The sequence below is a fragment of the Myotis davidii genome, unplaced genomic scaffold (genome assembly GCF_000327345.1).
Source record: "Myotis davidii unplaced genomic scaffold, ASM32734v1 scaffold130, whole genome shotgun sequence".
In the NCBI taxonomy this organism is placed as follows: Eukaryota; Metazoa; Chordata; class Mammalia; order Chiroptera; family Vespertilionidae; genus Myotis; species Myotis davidii.
This window is the reverse complement of record NW_006285040.1, coordinates 4,888,569-4,910,551: the sequence shown is the minus strand read 5'-3', so window position 1 is coordinate 4,910,551 and position 21,983 is coordinate 4,888,569. Positions and strand designations below refer to the sequence as shown.

Here is a 21,983-nt window from a genome sequence, read left to right as displayed (position 1 = left end):
TTATAGAGCTTAAAAACATAAAGTCCAACCCTCTTTCCATTCTTTTCAAGAACAAACTGCCCTAGCCGGTTTGGCTCAGTGGATAAGCGTCAGCCTGCGGACTGAAGGATCCTGGGTTTGATTCCGGTCAGGAGCATGTACCTTAGTTGCGGGTGCATCCCCAGTGGGGAGTGTACAGGAGGCGGCTGATCGATGTTTCTCTCTCATCGATGTTTCTAACACTCTATCCCTCTCCCTTCCTCTCTGTAAAAAATCAATAAAATATATTTAATAAAAAGAATGTGATAAAAATGTGAGCTGCCTTTTAGCTAGCTATTTTTAAATTTTATTTTTAATTACTGTTGATATTCAATATTATTTTATATTAGTTTCAGGTGTACAACACAGTGGTTAAGCAATTATATAATCTACAAAGTGATTCCCCCAATAACTCAAGTATCTACATGATACCCTACATAGTTATTACAATATTACTGACTGTGTTCCCTATACTATATTTTACATCTCAGTGACTATTTTGTAACTACCAGTTTGTACTTTTTAATCCCTTCACCTTTTCACACAGCTCCAATTCCCCTTCCCATCTGACAACCATCAGTTTGTTTTCTGCATCTATGACTATTTTCCATTTTGTTGTCCATTTATTTTGTTCTGTAGATTCCACATATAAGTAAAATCATATGGCATTTGTCTTTCTCTTTCTGACTTACTTTACTTAGCACAATATCCTATAGGTCCATCCATGTTGTTGCAAATGGTAAGCTCTAACTCGCTTTTATGACTCAGTAATATTGTTATGTATATGTATCACAACTTCTTTATCCACTCGTTTATTGATGCACACTTGGGTTGCTTCCAAGTCTTGGCTATCATAATAGTGTTGCAATAAACATAGGGGTGTACATATCTTTTCAAATTAGTGTTTTGGCTTTCTTTGGATATATGCCCAGAAGTGGAATTGCTGGGTCATAGGGTTTGCCATATATGGTCTTTACATATGAGAGTTCCCTTTTCTCCACATCCTTGCCAATGCCTGTTTTTGGTTGATTTATTGACGATAGCCATTCTGTTAGGTGATATCTCGTGGTTTAATTTGTATTTCTGTGATGTTTAATGACATTGAGCTTCTTTTCATATGTCTGTTGGCCATCTGTATGTTCTTGTTGAAGAAGAGTCTATTTAGGTCCTTTGTTTATTTTTTTAATTGGATTGTTTGTTTATTTTGTGTTGGATTGTATGAGTTCTTTATAAATTTTGGATATTGACCCCTTATTGGATGTATCATTGGCAAATATGTTCTTCCATTTAGTAGGTTGTCTCTTCATTTTGTTGATGTTTTCCTTTGCTGTGCAAAAACCCTTTTTAGTTTGATGTAGTACCATTTGTTTATTTTTGTTTGTTTGTTTCCCTTACCTAAGAAGATATATCAGGGGGGAAAAAATACTGCTAAGAGAAACATCAGAGAGATTACTTCCTATGTTTTCTTCTAGGAGTTTTATGGTTTTGAGTCTCAAACTTAAGTCTTTAATCCATTTTGAATTTATTTTTATATATGGTGTAAGAAGGTGGTCTAATTTCATGGGGTTCTTTTTGCATGTAACTGTTCAGTTTTCCCAACACCCTTTATTGAATAAAATATTTATTGTATGTCCTTGCCACCTTTGTCATATACTAATTGATCATACACAACTGAGTTTAATTTGAAGCTCTCTGTTCTATTGATCTATGTGTCTGTTTTTATGCCAGTACCATGCAGTTTTGATTACTATAGCCTTGTACTATCAGGTAGCATGATACCTCCAACTTTGATCTTCTTTCTCAAGATTACTGTGGCTGTTCAGGGTCTTGTATGTTTCCATATAAATTTGAGATTATTTGCCCTAGTTTGGTGAAAATGCCATTACTATTCTGATAGAGATTGCACTGAATCTATAGATTGGATAGCATGGACATTTTAATGATGTTAGTTCTTCCTATCCATGAGTATAGGATATTCTTCCACTTATTCATATCTTCTTAAGTTTCTTTCTTCAATGGCTTATAATATTTTGAGTACAGGTGTTTTACCCACTTAATTAAATTTATTTCTAAATATTTTGTATTTTGATACAATTGTAAATGGGATTTTTTTAAAAAAAGTCTCTTTCTGATATTTTATTACTTTATAAAAATGCAACCAATTCTTAATTATTATTTTTTACCCTGCTACTTTACTGAATTCATTTATCAATTCTAGTAGTTTTTTGGTGGGATCTTTAGGGTTCTTTTTATACTGTATCATGTCCTTTGCAAATAATGACAGTGTTACGTATTCCTTTCCACTTTTGATACCTTTTATTTTTTTTAATTGTTGGATTGCTGTGGCTAGCACTTTCAATAATATGTTGAGTAAGAGTGGTGAAAGAAGACATGGGCTTTTAGTTTTTCCCCACTGAGTATAATGATAACTGTGGTGTTTTCACCTACGGTCTTTATTCTGTTGAGATATGTTCCTTCCATTCCCATCGTACTGAGAGTTTTTATCATAAATGGGTGATAGATTTTGTCAAAAGCTTTTTCTGTGTCTTTTGATATGATCATGTGTTATTTTTTATCTTATTTATATGGTGTGTTATCACATTAATTGATTTGTGGATATTGATCCAATCTTGAACCCAAGAAATAAATTCCACTTGATCATGGCATATGATCCTTTTCATGTATTTTTGGTTTCCATTTGCTAATATTTTATTGAGGATTTTTTGCATGTATGTTCATCAAGGACATTGAACTATAATATTTTTTAAATTTTGTAATGTCTTTTTCTGGGTTTTTAATCAGGATAATTCTGTCTTCATAAAATTATGATGGAGAGCCTTCCCACTTCTTGAATTTTTAGGAATAGCTTGAGAAAGATAGATGTTAGTTTTTCTTCAAATGTTTGGTAAAATCCACCTGTGAATTCATCTGGTCCAGGACTTTTGTTTGTGAGAATTTTTTTTTTAATTACTGCTTTAATTTTGTTGGTTGTTATCAATCTGTTCAGATTTTCTGTTTCTTCTTGATATAGTCTTGAAAGGTTGTATGTTTCCAGGAATCTATCCATTTTTTTCCAAAATTATTTGAGTACACTTATCAAAATTTATAGACAGTTAACATCAGTATATCAGTGAAAAATTAATGAAAAACTGACCATGGAGGAATTTAATTTATTTCTCATTTCTTCTAGTCTTGATTTTTGTCCCTTCTAATAGCTACAATAAGGGATGCTAGTATCTGTGTCCACCTCTATTCCACCTTCAGTTCATTAAGAGTACATTCATTGGAAGCCAACTGTTGACACAATACTAAAATTCATTATTATGAAAGAAACTAACATTTGTTGAGCACTATCTCATTCAATTGTCTTTCAGCCCTGGGAGAGAAATACTCTAACCGGGCCTTAACAAATGATTAAACTGAGCCTTAGAAAGGTATTTCTGAAGTCACAGAATTAGTCTGTGGTAGATGTCTGAGTGGAATCTAGATTTGACTGATTAATCTAGAGTCTAGAGCACAAGCTCTTAAGCCATGCACCATATTGCTTTCTATGATATCATGTCTGTTTAGAGAACCTAAAGGGGAATAACATTCTTCTAGCTTTCGGAAGAAGTTCAAGAGTAATTTTTAAAGACAATTTACACAAATTCCAATGCAATGTGAGCATAGTTAACTGATAATACATCAACATGTATAAAATGCCCAAGTGGAACAGCAGAAGGTGGGGCCCATTTGTGAGAAGCCACATGAAAGGGAGTTAAGATTCTAAATAAGTTTTAAGATCAGCAGGGCATGAATTTATGACAACCTAGAATTGTCTAATTCTAGGATTTTTGTCTGTAGACAAAGCTCTTGTCTAAGTCAGAAGAGAATTTCAGAAATGCATCGTTTTCAGCAAATGTTCAGAATTCTTTCAAAAATAGGTACAGTCGAAGTTTCTAGAGCTCTTTTTAATTCTGACTTTGCTCTAATTTGTCTTTCCTTACCAATTTCCCTTCCTCCCTTTCCATGGCTAATTTTCCCGTTTTCATATCACTGGTTAATACTTAATTCCTGTACTTGCCCCTCCTGAGGATCCATGGAATATTAGTTACTCATGGAGTAATTTTTACGAGGGTCAGCAGAGTGGGCGGTTGTCTTATAATAATCATACAAGGTTGAAATTATTTTAATTAGTTTGTAGATGACCAACTGATGCTGAGAGGGATTAAGTATCTTGCTCAAAGCCACTTAGATAGTAAGTGGTCAAGCCAAAAATTAAATCTAAGCTTTTGTGCCTCCAAAACATGTGTGCGTTTCCTATGAGTCACACTACATTATAGTCTGAGCAGGTGGTTGATATTTCAAAGGGACGAACAACGCCGCCCACCCAGAAATATCTCCACCACTCAATAGTTATTGTGCTTTCAATGATTCGAGATGCACCCCTTTTGGATTGTTCCCTAGTTGGCTGTTCTTTCCTTGAAGTGTTTAAGTTAATAATTCTTTATTTTTTAGACCTCGACACAGCACTTTAATATACAATAAATTAAATGTAGGAATACTTTTAGCTGCTCAAATAATAGAAAATCTAACTAACAGGGTCTTAAAAAAATAGGGTAAGTGATTGCTGCTGGCTCAGTGACGTAAGATATCATGCTGGAATTATTGTGATTCTTTTGGACTTTTTCTCATGGTCTCAAGATAGCTAGTTGCTACAGACTCAGGTATCCCCACTGTTAAGATTTGGAGGAGGGGAAGGAAGAGAGCTATGCTAGCCAGATGTCTTTTTTTTTTTTTTAATCCAAAGAAGCAAAGACATTCTAATTAGTTCTTCAACAACCTTTTGCTTATGACTTCCAGTCTGTATTGAAGTACATGGCTACACATACCTGGAAAAGACTCTGAGAAAGTCGATATTTCTGTCATGGAGATGGGCAAGACAAGAGAGATGAGGGATGGGAATTAGGTTAGAGAGTTAACAAGTATTGTCCACAACATATGGTATGTGTTCATCGTTGTAATCACTTTCAGAGACAGCAAATGTCATTTCTATTTTATAGATGATGGAAATAAGGCCCATGAAGTTTAAATGACCTCTCAAGGTCATATAACAAGCTAGGCTATCTGGAATCTGATCCTTGGTTTTCTGCATTCCAGGCCAGGGGAGGAGGTCAGGGGAGGCTACATCATAGAATGGTATGTGGTGCCTTCCCCTCATTGTCCCTTTTATTTATTAAAATATTTATTTTCTCACATGGTTCCAAAATTAAAAAGCATTAGATATTATATAATTAAAAGTCTCTTTTTTATTTCTAATCCCCAGCCAGGGTCATGTTACAGATGTTCCTAATTTGTTTAATCCATTTCCCTATTAATGGATAGTTAGATTTCTTCACCCAGGGAACAGTTAGTTATCCAGAGATGAATATTTTATTGCACTAATTTTTGAAATCCTCCTCCTTGGACACAGAAAACTCTCAGGGCAGGGTGAGTGCACAGGGTTGCTGGAATGGGCAAGAGGCTCTAAAAGCAGAGAGGCTACAGGATGTGTGGCGAAGGGATGACAGACAAACAGCTCTGCTTATTTCCTCCCAGTTTTGCTCAGAACTGGACAGTCAGTATGAATTCTGAACATAGCTTCCTGTTTCTCCGTCCCCGCCCCCAGCCCGCCCATAATTCTGTGCTGATGGTCTTAGAGAAAATCCCTGTGAGACCATTGAAAAGTCTTCTTTCTTCCCCTGTTTGTCCTTGGACCTAGTCTGTGATGGGCAATCATGGTCTTGTTGATTGAGTCTTGGCAATGCCTTAATTCAGAAAAACCTCATTCTTTGGCTTGCCTCTTTAGTGACTTTTTCGCTCTATTTCACCCAAAAGCTGATTTCTAAAGAAAGAGCCTCTTTTTTGGATGAATACATTTCTATGAATTTTCTTTTAGACCATTATTCCCCAAATATCCTAGAACTCAACTTGGAAGTTTATACTCCTGAGTTATAGAGTCCAGGCAACCACTGTGGAAAAACGGGGTGGGCACCAGATACCATTCCATGGTGCAGCCTCCCCGACCCCTTTTCTGCATTTTCTCAGCATCTTCTTCACTCCTTTGTTCCAGCAATTTCCACAGGCACTGTAATCATTTATCTATACTTATCTTCTTCACTGAACACTAGGAGGTTTTCTTCATCTTTGTATCTGTAGACCCTTACAAATAGAAGCATGCAACAATTAAGTGAAATCAAAAAGAGCTCAGTTTTATTGAATATTTGGTTTAAATGTTAACCAAGAAATTATATTTATTTTTGTTCTTTGTGTTGAAACAGTTATGTAATGTAATTATTCGAGGTTTTGCTTTAGTAAGCAAAATATTTTAGATACAAATTGGACTCAACGTGTTTGGTCCTGTAGGTTGTCCTTATGAATGTCAGTTATTTCTTTCTAGTTTTGTAGTTTTGTACATTTTGGACTATTTGTTGGGATGCATTTGAATGTCTAATGATTTCATTCATTCTAATTTCTCTTCCTCTCTTTTTTGCAATTATTTTCTCTTATATTTATTATTAACTTCTTTATTAACTTAGTTATTATTAACTTATTTATTCACATGGTTACAAAATTTAAAAGTATGAAAGATAATATAATTAAAAGTCTTCCATTCATTTCTGATCCCTACTCAGTTCATCACCCCTAAGCAACACTTGCCATTAATTTCTAGAATATTCTTTCAGAAATATTTTATACATGTACAAATACAAACACATTCCTTCCCCTTAAAAAATTACACAAGTAGTGGCATATAGCTGTGATTTTTAAACTCAGTTACCTACCAGGCCACTTTCTTTAATAGTACGTAACAATTTTCTTCATCTTTTTTTAATGGTCATTTTGTGGATGACCCTAATTTGCTTAACTCCTTTCCCTATTAGTGGAACTTAGATTATTTCTAGTCTTTTGCTAATATGCAAGCATTGCTGTAACAAATGACCACATATGTTCATATTAGAGGTGCAAATATATCAGTGAGACAAATTTCATGTAAGGGAGTGGAACTGCATGGTCAATGAGGATGTGCATTTATAACCTGATAAATTGACCTACTCCTGATAAATTGTACCGACTTCTACTTCTGCTTACAATATGTGTAAGTAACTGTTTCCCCATACCTTCACTAGCATAGTGTGTTGTAAAAGTTTAGGTCTTTTTTAATATGAAAGGTCAAGAGAAATGGGTGTCATTTTTCTCATGGCTGAGCTTTCTTAAAGAGCCATTTTCAGTTCCTTTTTCATTAACTGCTGTTTGCGTCCTTTGCTGACTTTTCTGGTGCCCTGCTCACCTTTCTTAAGGATTTGTAGGAACTTTGATCTATTAGGGAAATTAGACCTCTGTATTAACAGTTGTGAACATTTTCTCCAAAGTTTGGTGTTTGTCTTTTTATTCTCTTTACTGTACTTTTGGCCAGGTGCAGAAGACAAAAGCTTAATGTAGTAAAATGTATCACTGTTTCCCTTTAAAGCCCTGTTTTGTTTTGTTTTTGTCAGAGTTAAATGGCCTTCCTTTTTGCAAACTTACAAAATAAATCGTATATGATTTCTCTTAATATGTTGGCAGTTTCATTTCCATATCTATTAGTAAATCTTCATTTGCCTAGACTTTTTCTTGATATATTGGTATGAGACAGCACTTCAACTTTATATTTTGTCCAGACGGTTACTCAGTTGTCCCCAAGTTATTCTTTTAATAAATTGTGTTTCCCCACTGATTTGATTGTCTACATTTATAATACTATGAAATTCAGTGTATTTGGTTTATTTTGGACTTTCTTACTCTGGACTCTCCATTATTTTATGTGCCAGTTCCACTTAGCTTTAATTATTAATTTGTTTCATAATTTATACAGGCTGTTTCTCCCTTATTACTCTTCTTTTTGGGGCGTTTCCTGGTTATTCTACCTATGCTTACTTTCTTAATCAATTATTTTATTTTGTATGTATTTTTTTCAGCTACAGTTTGCATTGAATATTATTTTATATTACTTTCAGGTGTGCAGCATAATGGTTAGACATGTATATAATTTATGACTGATCCCCTAATAAGTCTAGTACCCATCTGGTAATAACTAATACATAGTTATTACACTCTTATTAACTATATTCCATATGCTGCACTTTATATTCTGTGACTATTTTATAACTATCCATTTGTATTTCTTAGTCCCTTTATTTTTTTTCACCCAGCCCCTCAACCCTCTCCCATCTGACAAGCATCAGGTTGCTCTCTGCATCTGTGAGTTTATGTTTTGTTTGTTTGCTTATTTTGTTCTTTAGAGTCCACATATAAGTGAAATCATATGGTATTTGCTTTCTTTGTCTGACTTATTTCATTTAGCATGATAGTCTCTAGGTCCATCTATGCTGTAGCAAATAGTAATATTTCATTCATTTTTATGGCTGAGTAACAGTCTATTGTATATATGTACCAAATCTTCTTTATCCTTGCTGGGCACTTAGGTTGCTTCCATATCTTTTTTTAAAAAATATATATATTTTATTGATTTTTTACAGAGAGGAAGGGAGAGGGATAGAGAGCCAGAAACATCGATGAGAGAGACATATCGATTCAGCTGCCTCCTGCACACTCCCCACTGGGCATGTGCCTGCAACCAAGGTACATGCCCTTGACCGGAATCGAACCTGGGACCCTTGAGTCCGCAGGTCGACGCTCTATCCACTGAGCCAAACAGGTCAGGGCGTCCATATCTTGACTATTCTAAATATGCTGCAGTGAACATAGGGATGTATATATCTTTTAAAATTAGTGTTTTGGGTTACTTTGGATAAATATCCCAAAGTGGAATTGCTGGGTCATAAGGTAGTTCTGTTTTTAATTTTTGGAGGAACTTCCACACTGTTTTCCATAGTGGATGCACCAGTTTACAGTCCCACCAACAGTGCACGAGGGTTTTCTTTTCTCTACATCCTTGCCAACCCTTGTTGTTTGTTGATTTATTGATGCTAGCCTTTCTGGTAAGTGTGAAGAGATATTTCATGTGGTTTCACTTTTCATTTCTCTAATGATTAGTGACATTGAGCATCTTTTCATATGTCTCTTGGCCATATGCATGTCTTTCAGTACGTAGTTTTTAAGCACCGCTTCTGTGCTGAGCCCTGCCCTAGATTCTACTAGAAAGGAAAACCAATATGTATGAGACACTATTCCAGATCAGACCACAAAGCTTACAGCCTCATCGAGGAGGAAAAGCACATGTAGAAAGTGCCCAGGGCTTCTGCAGCGGAGCTCCTCACTCTCCCAAGCTGGCTGAGCAGAGGTTTCCACACCAGCGGTTGATCTGATCATGTGGCTGTACTCCTCTCACTAAACCCCAGGCCCTCTTCTTGCTGATCGCTCTCACTGCCCATTCATCTTGGACAACGAGCTTGAAGTATGTTTTGGGTATCTGAGCAAATATCAAACAGCTGCACTGAAAAGTTCAAGTTATGATGGGATATATGCTGAGGGCACATTCTGTTTTACTGCAAGTTACTTTTAGTCCTTTGGCAAAACCATTAGCCATCGCTCCAGAATTAAAGTAGATTAAACACACTGCTATGCTTTCACTCTGCAATCTTTCTTCTCTTAGCAACATCAAAGTGAAAAATGAATATAGAGATGTGTTAATATCTGTCATACCAATTATTTTAACTCCCCAAGTGATCGTAAAACAGATCATATGTATTATACTGATCATGTAGAATGTAATAGGAATATTTTTATAGTTATATTTTAATACTTGACTTGGAATCAGTTTTAGATAACTATGATGTTTAAAATGTTTTCATTTTCTATATAGAATATCAAGTGCATTAACAATCTCTACATCTAGTAAATATTATTTTACAGTTTGAATCAACAGCCCTTACCCTTGATTCCTAAGACAACACTTTCTTTTCTTCCTACTTTACAGACTGGCTTGGCCTTCCTACTACCCTCCACATTTGGGGTTCCTCAGCACTTGGCCATTTTTTCTTTGGATCTCATAAAACTACATAAATACTGAAGCCTTCCAAATTTATTTCGATAGTTCAGACTTCTCCTCTGAATACTGGCATATATTGCTGCCTACATGGCATCTATAGTCAGATGACAGAAGCCAAAATGGAACCTTTTCTTTCCTCTCTCCCCAACCCTTCCCCCCACACCAACTCATTGTACTCAGGAAATGGCACAGTCACCAGCTGTGTTTCTCAGAGTAGAAACTCAGCTTTATATGGTTCTTCCCTTTTTAAAATCACTTCCACTTTAGAACTTCCATCAGAAAGTTCTAGCAAGATCTCCAAACTATTATCTCTAGTGAACCCACTATTTGCATTTCTATGGCAACCCCACCCCCTGATCCAGGTCATGGGGACACTGACTGCAACCAATCAGATGCATTAGAGCTTCCTAACTTCTCATTCCTCATGTACTCTGGTTTCCCCATAGCAATGAGGATAAGCCATGTAAGCTATAAGACAGATGGCGTGGTTTCTCTAATACCCTTCAGTGGGTTCCCGCTGCACATGGAATGAAATCATTCCTTATACCATTGTGAACAAGGTCCTGAATGTCTTGTCCATATTGTCTCTTCAGATTCATCTCCTTTCACTCTGCCCCTGGATGATTAAGTTTCAAGCACTCTGGTGTGTTTTTTTCCTTAGCATGTAAGCTTTTATAATGCCCCTGACCTTTACATGTGCTAGCTCCTCTGCCTAACATGTTCTTCTCCTGGCTCTTTAGATGGTTAGCTCTTCTCATGACCTGTCCAGGTCTCATCTTAAATGGTACTTCTCCAGATGCTTTCCCTGATGGCCACATCTGCTGTCACCTCGAATTTATTGTTCTCTATTTCATCTTTTGTTTGTTTCCTTTATAGCAGTGTCCACAGACATAATTACTTTATTAAATTGCTCTAAGTCTGCTTTCTTGACTTTGTCTTCTCTGATGGTAAAGTTAGTTTCATGAAGCTGATACTTCGTCGGCTGTAAATCCTATTGTATGCCTAGTACATAGCCCAGTGCCTGGCACATAGTGACTATGCAGTATACTGGATATTTAGTAAATAAATGAATAAACAAAGGCATAAGCAGCAATTAAGAATAGGGATTATGTGGAAAGGAGAAGAAAATATTTCTTAACTTTAGCACTGAAATATGTATATACTGTGGTAAAATAAAACGAAAAGTGAAATTATTTCAGGTGTTGATGAAATCCCTGATAGTATTAAGCCACTGTGTAATAGTACATTTTTTTGGGGGGGGAGGGAAGATACTAGAGAAGAATGCTATCTGGACTTCCTATGGAATTGCAAAATTATGCTGCTGCAGTGACTTAGTATTTAGTAAGATGTATCCTCTACAAATTTGAAAAATGTCATATATTTATTTCACTTGTGTTATGCTTTAGGATTCTTTTCTTCCATGAGCATTTTTATTGATTGATTAATTAATTGGTTGGTTGATTGATGAGAGAGAAAGAAAAAGAGAGAAACATCAATTTGTTGTTCCACTTATTATGCATTCATTGGTTGCTCCTTGGATGTGCCCTGACAAAGGATCAAATTTGAAACCTTGTTTTATCAGGAAGACCAACTGAGCTACCTGGCCAGGGCCTTCTGTGAGCATATTTAATTCACATTAGGACCTATCCAGTGATCAGGATACTCAATATTAAATGAGAAATAGCAAGGCAGTTCCTTTAATAAACATTTACCTCTACTAAGTGGACATGACTCCTGTCTTCAAGGAGCCTCACAGTCGATTAGGGGTAACATACTTACAAAGAAACCCTTATTGTCCTCTGTGACAGCATCTATAAGAGACACATACAGGGATCTTGGTAGAACAAAGGAGGGGATTTTTAGATTTGGTTGTGGCCTGGACAGTATCCTAAAGGAGCTGACTTTGAAGTTTTGTTTGAAAGGAATAAGCATTTTTGAGGTAGGAAGATGTTCCAGTCCATAGGACTGTATGTACAAAGACTTAGAAACATGATTAGGGTGGTGTGTTCCAGAATCTGCAACCAGAGGGAAATGCAGCCAAAGGCAATGAGGTTAAAGAGATAACCCAACTGCATTGTGGAATAGGAGCCTTTGAATGGTTTTAATCTTGACAGCAATGGAATTATATAATTCCACATTTCAAAAAGGTTATTAGAGGATGGAGGGTAGCTTCCAGGAGGAGGAATGTGATAGTGGGAAAGGAAGGCATGAAGAGATCACTCAGGAAAGTACAGAGGGGAGTCAGAGATGGATCTCAGTAGAGCAGGGGCACTTAGTTGGGGAGGAAGAAGGTGGTTTTCAGGGAAACTGAGATGGAGCCTTCAGAGTGGCAGCAGATGGAAAAAGTAATATGTCACACAAGCTAAGAGAAGATATCTTTTTTAGGAAGGAAGGAGTAAGGTCAAGTTAGATAAAAATAAAGCTGGAAGGAGTGACTTCATAATTAAGGTGTCTTTAACAACCTCTATAAGAGTCGTCTTGGTAGAGTGATGGGGCAAAAGCCACTTCAGGGTCTTGGGGGATAAAAGAGAATTCAGGCCCTGACAGGTGTGCCTTGGTTGGTTGGGCATTGTCCCATGCACTGAAGGGTTGCCTTTGATTCCTGATCAGGGTTCAGGCCCAGGTTGTGGGCTCCATCTCCAGTACCCACCTGGCCCCATACATATTACAATATTATGCATGAGGCAGCCTATCTATGATGTTTTGCTATCACATGTATGTTTCTCTCTCTCCCTTCTCTCTCTCTCTAAAAATCAATTTAAATATTTTTTTTCAAAAGAATTCAGAAAATCAATACCGCCTAGATCAGACATAGAAGAACCAAACATGAAGAACCTAATGGAGGTTCTTCATTGTTTGAGATCCTCTGTATCCAATGAATAGTAGAGATTTGAACTTGCTCATAGTCTGCTGAAAGAAAGAGAGAAAAAGACAGAAACTAAACAAACAAAATAGAAAGAGCTCATAGATACAAGAACAGACTGGTGGTTGCCAGAGGGGAGGGGCATTGTGGGGCTGTGTGAAAATGGTGAAGGGATTAAGAAGTACAAATTGATAGTTACAGAATAGCCTAAGGCAGTGGTCAGCAAACTGCGGCTCATGAGCCACATGTGGCTCTTTGGCCCCTTGAGTGTGGCCACGAAGTTTCAATCGCACTGTACGTGCGCGCCCACATGTGGTATTTTGTGGAAGAGCCACACTCAAAGGGCCACAGTTTGTTGACCACTGGCCTAGGGGATGTAAAGTACAACATAGGGAACATAGTCAATAATATTGTGATATGTACGGGGCCAGGTGGGTACTTAAAATATCAGGGACCACTCTGTGAAGCACAAGCCTGTCTAACCACTATATTGTACATCTGAAACTAGTACAGATTAATACTGAATATCAACTGTAATTGAAAAAAAAAAGAAAATTTTCTCTCACTACAGGAGAATTAGATTTTGGTGTAAAATTGCCTTAGACAGGTAGAGCAAGAGAAAAGGAAAATATCAAGAGAAAGGTGAGATGTAAGTAAGTTTGTAGCTGAAGTATAAAATAGAGGATATTTCTGATATTGGGGAGACGGTGTGCTGAGAGAACAAGGAACAAAGATAGCCCTTGGGAAGAAAGCTGATTGTTTGGAGCAGATGCTATGGAGACAAGGAAGAGATCACAGAGGAGGAGGAGGGTTCAGCTGAGCTTGAAGGCATGGGCATGTGGGTGGCCCCAGTCCACTCAAGGCAGCGTGACATCAGGTCCCAGTTTGGAGGTTATGTGGGCAGGCCCACCAGAAGGTTTAGGGGGTAGGGCTGCTGAGAATGCCAGGGAGATAATGGCTGAAGTGATGGGAATGAATAGAGAACCAGCCTAGTCAGGGAACTGAGCAGAGGGGACGATGAAAAGGGGCCCTGAAAAGAGAGAGTAGAGTGAGGTCAGAGGAGCCAGTGCACCGTGAATGAAGGCCAGTCCCGTAATTGTACATCTAAATTGGAGTTTCTTCCTAAGTTACCTGGAAACGTACTTATTCTGCATTCATGCTGCTGTTGTCCAAAATGGTATTGAGAACCCATCTTGGAATCGAGCTCAGAATCTGCAGCACAGCTTTTGATTATCTGGAGTGTTGGTGATTCTTAGCCCCTTTGGGAGTGATTTGATTTTTGCCAAGTGGTTCAGAGCTAAGTTCAGTGAAGAAAGTAGACAATCAAACTGGGTAATACCATTTTCAGTAGAAATGGAAATACAGATTTAAATAACAATACTGGTTTCTTTCTGTGATTTGTAACAGGACCTATGAGCAATTTCCGAAGAGAGCGGGTACCACATTTTTGGAACGTGTACATATAGCCTCTCAAAGGAACTAGTTTGAGGGACACATTATTTTGGATATAAACATCTTAAGAGATTTGGGGATCACATTTCTTCAGACTTACACAGTACTCAGTAAATTACTCACTGGTAGGAAGTTTAGAAGTCTCCTGCCATTACATCTATACAATATTTTGTATAAATTATTGAAATCCTTTATGCCGATATGATATTCAAAGTAGTGATATTGAAAAGGAATATTTCTATAGCCAGCCTGGGATGCTTTATTTATGATCTACTTCTTTACTGGACACTGGAAAAATATAATTTTTGTTATCTATTAGCATCTATCCAACACTTCAAGGTTCCCTAGATGAAAAGTTATGATAAAGGCAACCTATAGCCATTATGTTGTCATAAGTTAATTTGTTAAAACTTGGATATCTTTCTGAGAGATTTTGCTAGTTTCCATCTTCTTGAGACACTAGAGAAGAGTAGTAATTTTGTCCGCAGATGTCTGCCCTTACAGAGTAACACTGATGGCAGTGTTTAATGACAGCAGGAGAAATGACTACCTGCTGCAGAAAACTTCACCTAGAATGGGAATTTGCAATCATCTAACATAGGGGAGGGGGTACTTTCCTGACCCGAGAGGAGCAGAGCATAGAATCCAGCCCCAGTGGAAACCTGCTCTGCCAACGTCTATGATTGAATTCCCTGCGAACGCTCGGTTCTTATTGGGGTTGCTTTCATCTCATGCTTTCTATTTAAGCTGGCTGCTTACCAGAAGCCAAAAAATATGTCATCTTTCTTAGTGGGGGAGCGCTATTGGCATTCTGGCCAAACAGGTCTTTCTGGTGCGTGGGACTCCCAGAATTTTGCAGCATAGTTGGCACCCTTGGCTTCCTGATGCTAAATACCAGTGGCCCCCACAAAGTCCTTGTGGCCATCAGAAATGTCACCACACACATTTGCAAATGCTTCTGGTTGTTCATGGACTCCTAGAGCATGATGCACTTGTTGACAGGGGAGCCAGGAAACATCTCTCTCTCTCTCTCTCTCTCTCTCTCTCTCTCTCTCTCTCTCTCTCTCTCTCTCTCTCTCTTCCTCTGTCTATATATCTAATCCATCTATCTGTCTCCTTTTTCTTTCTTTTCTTTTTATTTTCTTTCATTGTGGTGTGAGGAATGACAGAAATAGGAAAAAGGAATATTTATTAAAGAAAGAAAGATGGGAAACAAATAATCCCAGGGAAGGCCAGGGGGGAGCAGAAGACAAGAGATAGAACATACAGCAGGGTGAGGATACTGGAAGAAAGGCTTCTGCCACATTGACTGTCGTTTCTTGTGATTTTCTCTCTGAAGCCAAGAATAAGATTTCCCATAAGAACGCTCATGTGTAGTTGCATTATAGGGTATAACTGACTGCAGAGGCACCATAAATAGATTTCACTGAAAATGTAGTTAGAGTCGTGTAAGGATTTAGATCCAACCCCTTCAAGGGAAAACAGTTTGCCATAAGGCAAGTTCATCCGACTTCATCTAAGGGAGGGTGCTTTACTGTGATAGGCGCAAGCCCCCTTATTTTAAAATGATGTTCCTTACAGGATTGGCCAGGAGCACGGACCCCAAAATACTTTCAGCTCCTGGGTAGCACATTTTTAATTTTTACAAAATGAAATTCTCCTTTCGTGCCAATACCGCTTTCTAAAAATAGTGTACCTGGCTAGCATTTAAAGTCATACCCCCCTAGCTTGCCATGATTGCTAGAAGTCATCTGTTATGTATTTTTAAAATCTGCACTAACACTTGTGGACCATTCATGCCATACTGAAGCTGATTTTCTACTTTATTTTTTCAGTTGTTCATGGTGGACAATGGAGCAGATGACTGGAGAATAGCCATGACTTATGAGCGTATTTTCTTCATCTGCTTGGAAATACTGGTGTGTGCTATTCATCCCATACCTGGGAATTATACGTTCACATGGACGGCCCGGCTTGCCTTCTCCTATGCCCCATCCACAACCACCGCTGATGTGGATATTATTTTATCTATACCAATGTTCTTAAGACTCTATCTGATTGCCAGAGTCATGCTTTTACATAGCAAACTTTTCACTGATGCCTCCTCTAGAAGCATTGGAGCACTTAATAAGATAAACTTCAATACGCGTTTTGTTATGAAGACTTTAATGACTATATGCCCAGGAACTGTACTCTTGGTTTTTAGTATCTCATTATGGATAATTGCCGCATGGACTGTCCGAGCTTGTGAAAGGTAAGTTTGTTTCTTTTCCTGAGAACGTAATTTGCCATATGGTGTTCTTGAAAGCGGGAGAAAGAACACATTGTAGATTAGAGGCCCACGGTGACTCACTCTTGAAAATTTTGGATTCTCAGATGGGCTTCCTTTAAATGAGTATGACAGAACTTTTCTTAAGATTTCTGCATACATCAATGCCTTGATGATTATGTGTATTTCTTTTTTAATTTGATCAGTTTTTCAATAGATGGGTGCCTTTATTATCTATGAAAAATTTTGGAGACTTACAAATTGAATAGGAGACTTCTATCAGAAATGTTTGTTGAATGGATATACTGATTCATTTTGGTGCCTTATTGCTTATAGCATTCACTACTGTTGAGACAGAAATCTGAGCGAAAAATGGTGATGCAAGGTGTCTGAAATTTAGGGAAATCTCAAAGTGGTTTGTTGACTGTAATGCCCATCTATAATAGTGTTCATGTGATTACTAATAAGGAGCTTGTAGGTATAATATTCAGTTTTATCACACTCTCCACAGTTAGTGAAAAGTAGCTGTGTGTATTTGTTTGGTGTCTGAAAAGCTATGGTGTTCTAGAATGAGACACACATTCTCAGAATGCAGGAGTGGCTCAGTGAGTCCGAATTAATCAGTTTGGGCATCAGTAATGTTAACCTTGCTCCTTCATAAACAAACAAAAATGGATTTGTTACATAGATGGGAGGAACTCTGTCATGACAGGAGGAATCTCATGTGACCTTGGTTAAGAAAAATCAAGTTGAAATTCCAATAGACAGGAACTATTTAAAAATGTGTAGCACTCTTAAATATTAGGATGTTGGTCTTTGTTGTAACAAGGTGTGTTTTAATTTAGTTTTTGAAAATACAAGTTTTATATACATACACAGTTTAGTGCAGAAAAATATCTGTATGAGAATTGCTGCAAAACAAACAAACCCATAACACCCCTCCCCCATTTCTACTTTCCAGAAGTAATCACTTTAAATTATTTTCATATTTCTAAATGATACTGCTTATATTGCTACATCTAGATTTTTCATCTACATTTTTATGGAAGCTGGGGTTTTAGTTTTCTTTCACTTACATGTACACACCCTTTTATGATTACCCTCCCCCAAAGTAATTTCTGTCTTCCCAATAGATATGTAAACACCAATAACCTATATTCGATGTTTATATTATTATGACTATGTGAACTACAGTTGTAGTTGAACAATGTAGTATATTAGAATCATTTTGCCTTTCCTGCATATCTTTTTATTTTCTCTGGAATTAATAATTGCCTCATTTTATTTACTAAGTTTTTTTTTATTTTTATTTGCTTAGTTTTCTATCTACATTCCACTAAATCATCTCTAAATCCTCCCACAAAAAGATGTAAACCTTGCCCTGACAGGTCTGGCTCAGTGGATAGAGCGTTGGCCTGAGGACCGAAAGGTCCCAGGTTCGATTCCAGTCAAGGGCATGTACCTTGGTTACGGGCACATCCCCAGTAGGAGGTGTGCAGGAGGCAGCTGATCGATGTTTCTAACTCTCTATCTCTCTCCCTTCCTCTTTGTAAAAAATCAATAAAATATATATATTTTAAAAAGATGTAAATCTTTTTATGCTAGACTCATGTATATTGGGCAGCCTATAACCTTGAATAAATGATATTTGGAGCTTTTGGACCTGCTTCTCCATCATGTCGGGGATTTCCTTTGTCTTTTTATTTGGAGAACCCGTTTCCTTGAATCCTGGTTCTCCTTCTTTCTTCATTTATTCCTTTGTTTTGGCAGGATCCATCTTCGTGAAAAATGATAGTGGGTGGAGATGTAGGTTTTGAAAATCTTATGGCAAATATTTATTCTCCTCTGATGTTTAAATAATAACCAGGCTGGATATAAAATTCTAGATTAGAACTCATTTTCCCTCAGAATACTGAAGATTTAATTTTCCTCTGGCATCTAGGGTCCCAGAATCTTATGCTATTCTCACTTTTGATCTCTTCTATCCTGAACTCTTTTAGGATCAATACTTTAAAATTGCACAAGGATGTATCTTGGTGTGAATCTATTTTATTCCAGTGTATTGGGAATTTTATTGGGCCTCTTCAATCTTGGGATTAGTGTCCTTCAGTTCTTGGAAATTTCCTTGAATCATTGAATGATTTTTGTGCCTGTATTTTGGTGTGTGAATATTAGTTCTCCTGTATTAGTTCTTTAATTTTCTTACTTTTTTTCTACATTGTTTTTCATCTCTGTTTTTGCTCTATAGATGGGAGGTAACCTTAATTTTATCTTTAAACTGTCTGTGGGGATTTTATGTCTTCTTTTCTATGCATTATTTTTAATGGCTCATTTTTTGATCTCTGAATGCCTACTTTTTAAAAGTCATATTATGCTTGTCTTTTATAGATGTACTGTTTTATTTCTCTGGCGATGTTAATGATAATTTTTTTCTCTTTGTATATTTTTGTTTCCCTAAAGACTCATTTTTTTTCTTGTTTGTTTTTGGCTTCTAATTTAGAAGCTTCTAAGTGTTTAGGTGACTTTGACTATCTGTCCATACTGACAAGTGAGCTACTAAAGACCTGACTGGATACTTTCTATGCAAGTCTAGAACTTGTTACTGGGGCTTCACCAAAGGTTGATTGGGTGTGGGGCGTGAAGCACTGATTTAGTATCTTTACATATTTTCTGGGGGGGTTTTCTGAGCATTCTGACTGCTCCTTGGGAAGCCTTTTCAATAATAATAGAAGCCTGGATGACAGCACTCTGAATTGAAGGGGCGAAAAAAGGTCTCAGCAGTTAATATGTGAGCATGTCTTTATTTTCTAGTTGCAGCACAGTAGGCCTGCTCTCTACAGTGTTTGACGCCCTGTAGTCAGCCCACAGACCTTGCATTTTACCCCCTCCAGACAATAAACTTCCAGACTCCTGCAGGTTGGCAAAAGGCATTCCAGTGGGAAACGAGGTGTCTAACTGCTTTTGTGTAGTATTTGAACCTGTGTTCACCTTTAAGGCTCTGCCATTGTCTCCACTTACAGAGGTACTGGTGTCTAAAATTCCTGAGTCTTTATGGGGTGGGTGGTGTTGATTCTCAGTGGAAATTTGGTTGCTTCTTGATTTTTTCAACACTGCTAGTCTAGAATTCTTCTTTTTCAAGTTAGGTCAGTTATCAGCTGTCAGTTGTCTTTCTAGCTTCTTTTGTCTTGTCACTCATTCTTGTGGTCCTTATGATGCCAGAGGGCTCACGGGGAGGCCAAGGGAGGCCTTCACTGAGTGGCTGTGTCTAGGTTCTTGTCACCAGACAAGAAAGGATTCAAGAGCATGACAGAGAGATTCAACAAAGCAAGCAGACTTATTAAAGTGGCAGTACGCACTTGAGGAGAGGAGTGCGGGCAAACTCAAGTAGTGAGTCATATTGATAGGATCTGGGTGGAGGTTTAGATCAGCTATGGGCAAGGGGAGAGAGAGGGGGTGATTCATGGTCTCCGACACTGGGGAGGGAGGTGGTCTCCTGGGCAGCTCATCTCAGTCCCTCCTCTCCGGATGGTGGCATGGTGAACTGAGGGCCTAGCGGGTTCAAAACTGGGAAGTAGGTCAGCATAGCTGCCAATTCTGGGCAGAGACCAGTTTCTGTTTGTCTCAACTATTTTTTTTTTTTACCCCAGGAAATTGGAAGGTGCGGTGCGGGGGGCTGGGGGGGAGCGAGGGAATAGGTATCTAGCCACAAGTCCCATCCAAAGTGTTCTAATCTAGAAGGGGAGGGGAGGAATATAACCAGGGCCTCTGTTCCCTCTGATAACTTTCCTGCTTCATTTATGGGTTCTACTTGCTCATTTTATGGGGATGTAGAGTCAGTATATTTGTTGATTTGGTCTGCTCTTATCAGAAATTCTGAAGTGCCTAGTTTTTGATATTATGTATCTGAACCTTTATTTAGCGCTTCTCAGGATTGAAGTTTTCCTTTTAAAGAAAGGTAGGCTCCTTATGGCAATGCTTTGTTTCCTAGCAATCACAGTATTTAAAGCCTTATATTTTCTCCAGCAGATGTACCTATGAAGTTTGAAGAATAAATATCAAAAACCTTAGTTGACATACCCCTTTAGTTTATGGAGATTATCTTAATTAAAAGGTATGCATAACAATGTAACAATGGGAAGAAAAGTGGTTTAATAATATGAATATCTAAATGGGTGGTCCTTGTACATCTGCTTCCCATGGGCCAATTAAATAAAATAGCCTCAACATTGTGCAAATGCTTCCCATTTTCTTTTCAAAAACACTTCATCTTAGCTGTTATCATAACCCATTGTCACCACATACAGCAAGCCTAATGCAAGTTGTACCAAATCTTCTTAGAAGCTTGTTTTTTAATGTGCTCAAATTATTAGGTGAGGGATCATTCCTGTTTCTGTCTAGAAGGCACTAGAAAGTGGAAATTGCCTATTTCCTATCAAGAATGAGTGTGTTGCCAGCAGGTACATAAAAGGGAACCAATCTGTGAAGGTGGGGAAGGGAGAAACACCAGGCTTTGGACTGGCACACTGAGATTGAGTCCTAATGGTACCACGTAAGGTGAGTGTCCCCAGACCAAGCAGCTAACTCCTCTTTGCCTTTGTTTCTTCATTGAAAACTAAGTGGATTGATAAGCTTTCAGCTTCCCAATGTAACATTTTGTAATTTCTTGTACAAATGTGTAAAAGGAAAGAAAATCATTAACCAGCCTTGTGATGGTAGATTTTCCACATTTTGTTTTTCCTTAAACTTCCCATTTTGGTACATATAATCTCCATATTGTGGCTTGTAAGAGACAAAGGTATAAAAAATTGCTTTGTTTTTCATAAAGTTGATTTTAAATATGATGTCTTCTGCATCTTATACTTTCTTAGATGTTATGTTTCATTGGATCTGTAAAGATAGCATGCTTAATCCAAAGTGGGTTGTGATGGTTCTATAAAGATAGCATGCTATCTTTACAACTGGAGAAGGTTAGTAACTGTTTTTGCAAGGAGCAGTTACACAAAGTGTTACACAAAGAAAGCGTTTTGTTGTATCTCTTTCTTTTTTACTATAAAAGTTCTCTGAGCATTTAATATGTGAATGTGTATTGGGAATATCCAAGAGGAAAAAAGCACTTTTATTTGGTACATCTGGGAAACCCAGTTGGTATATGTCAGTACTGAAGTTTCAGAAATAGAAAAGGATGGTAGCTTTCCACGCAGTTTGGGAATTTAGATAAAAAAGAGTTCTTTGTTTAATATATTCTAGAGGCCCGGTGCACAAAAATTTGTGCACTCAGCGGATCCCTCAGCCCGGCCTATGCCCTCTTGCAGTCTAGACCCCCTTGGGGGATGTCCACCTGCTGGCTTAGGCCCTCTCCCTGGGGTATCGGG

General features: G+C 37.7%; 1 protein-coding gene across 1 annotated transcript in view; it reads left to right on the top strand.

Annotated features, from left to right (window-relative positions):
- KCNN2 (potassium calcium-activated channel subfamily N member 2) overlaps window positions 1-21,983 on the top strand; it is a 145,506-nt gene that overhangs the window by 27,880 nt on the left and 95,643 nt on the right. Inside the window, exon 3 of the mRNA XM_015558439.1 lies at window positions 16,178-16,596. Within this exon, the coding sequence (XP_015413925.1) occupies window positions 16,178-16,596 (419 nt within the window). The remainder of the gene's footprint in view (window positions 1-16,177; window positions 16,597-21,983) is intronic.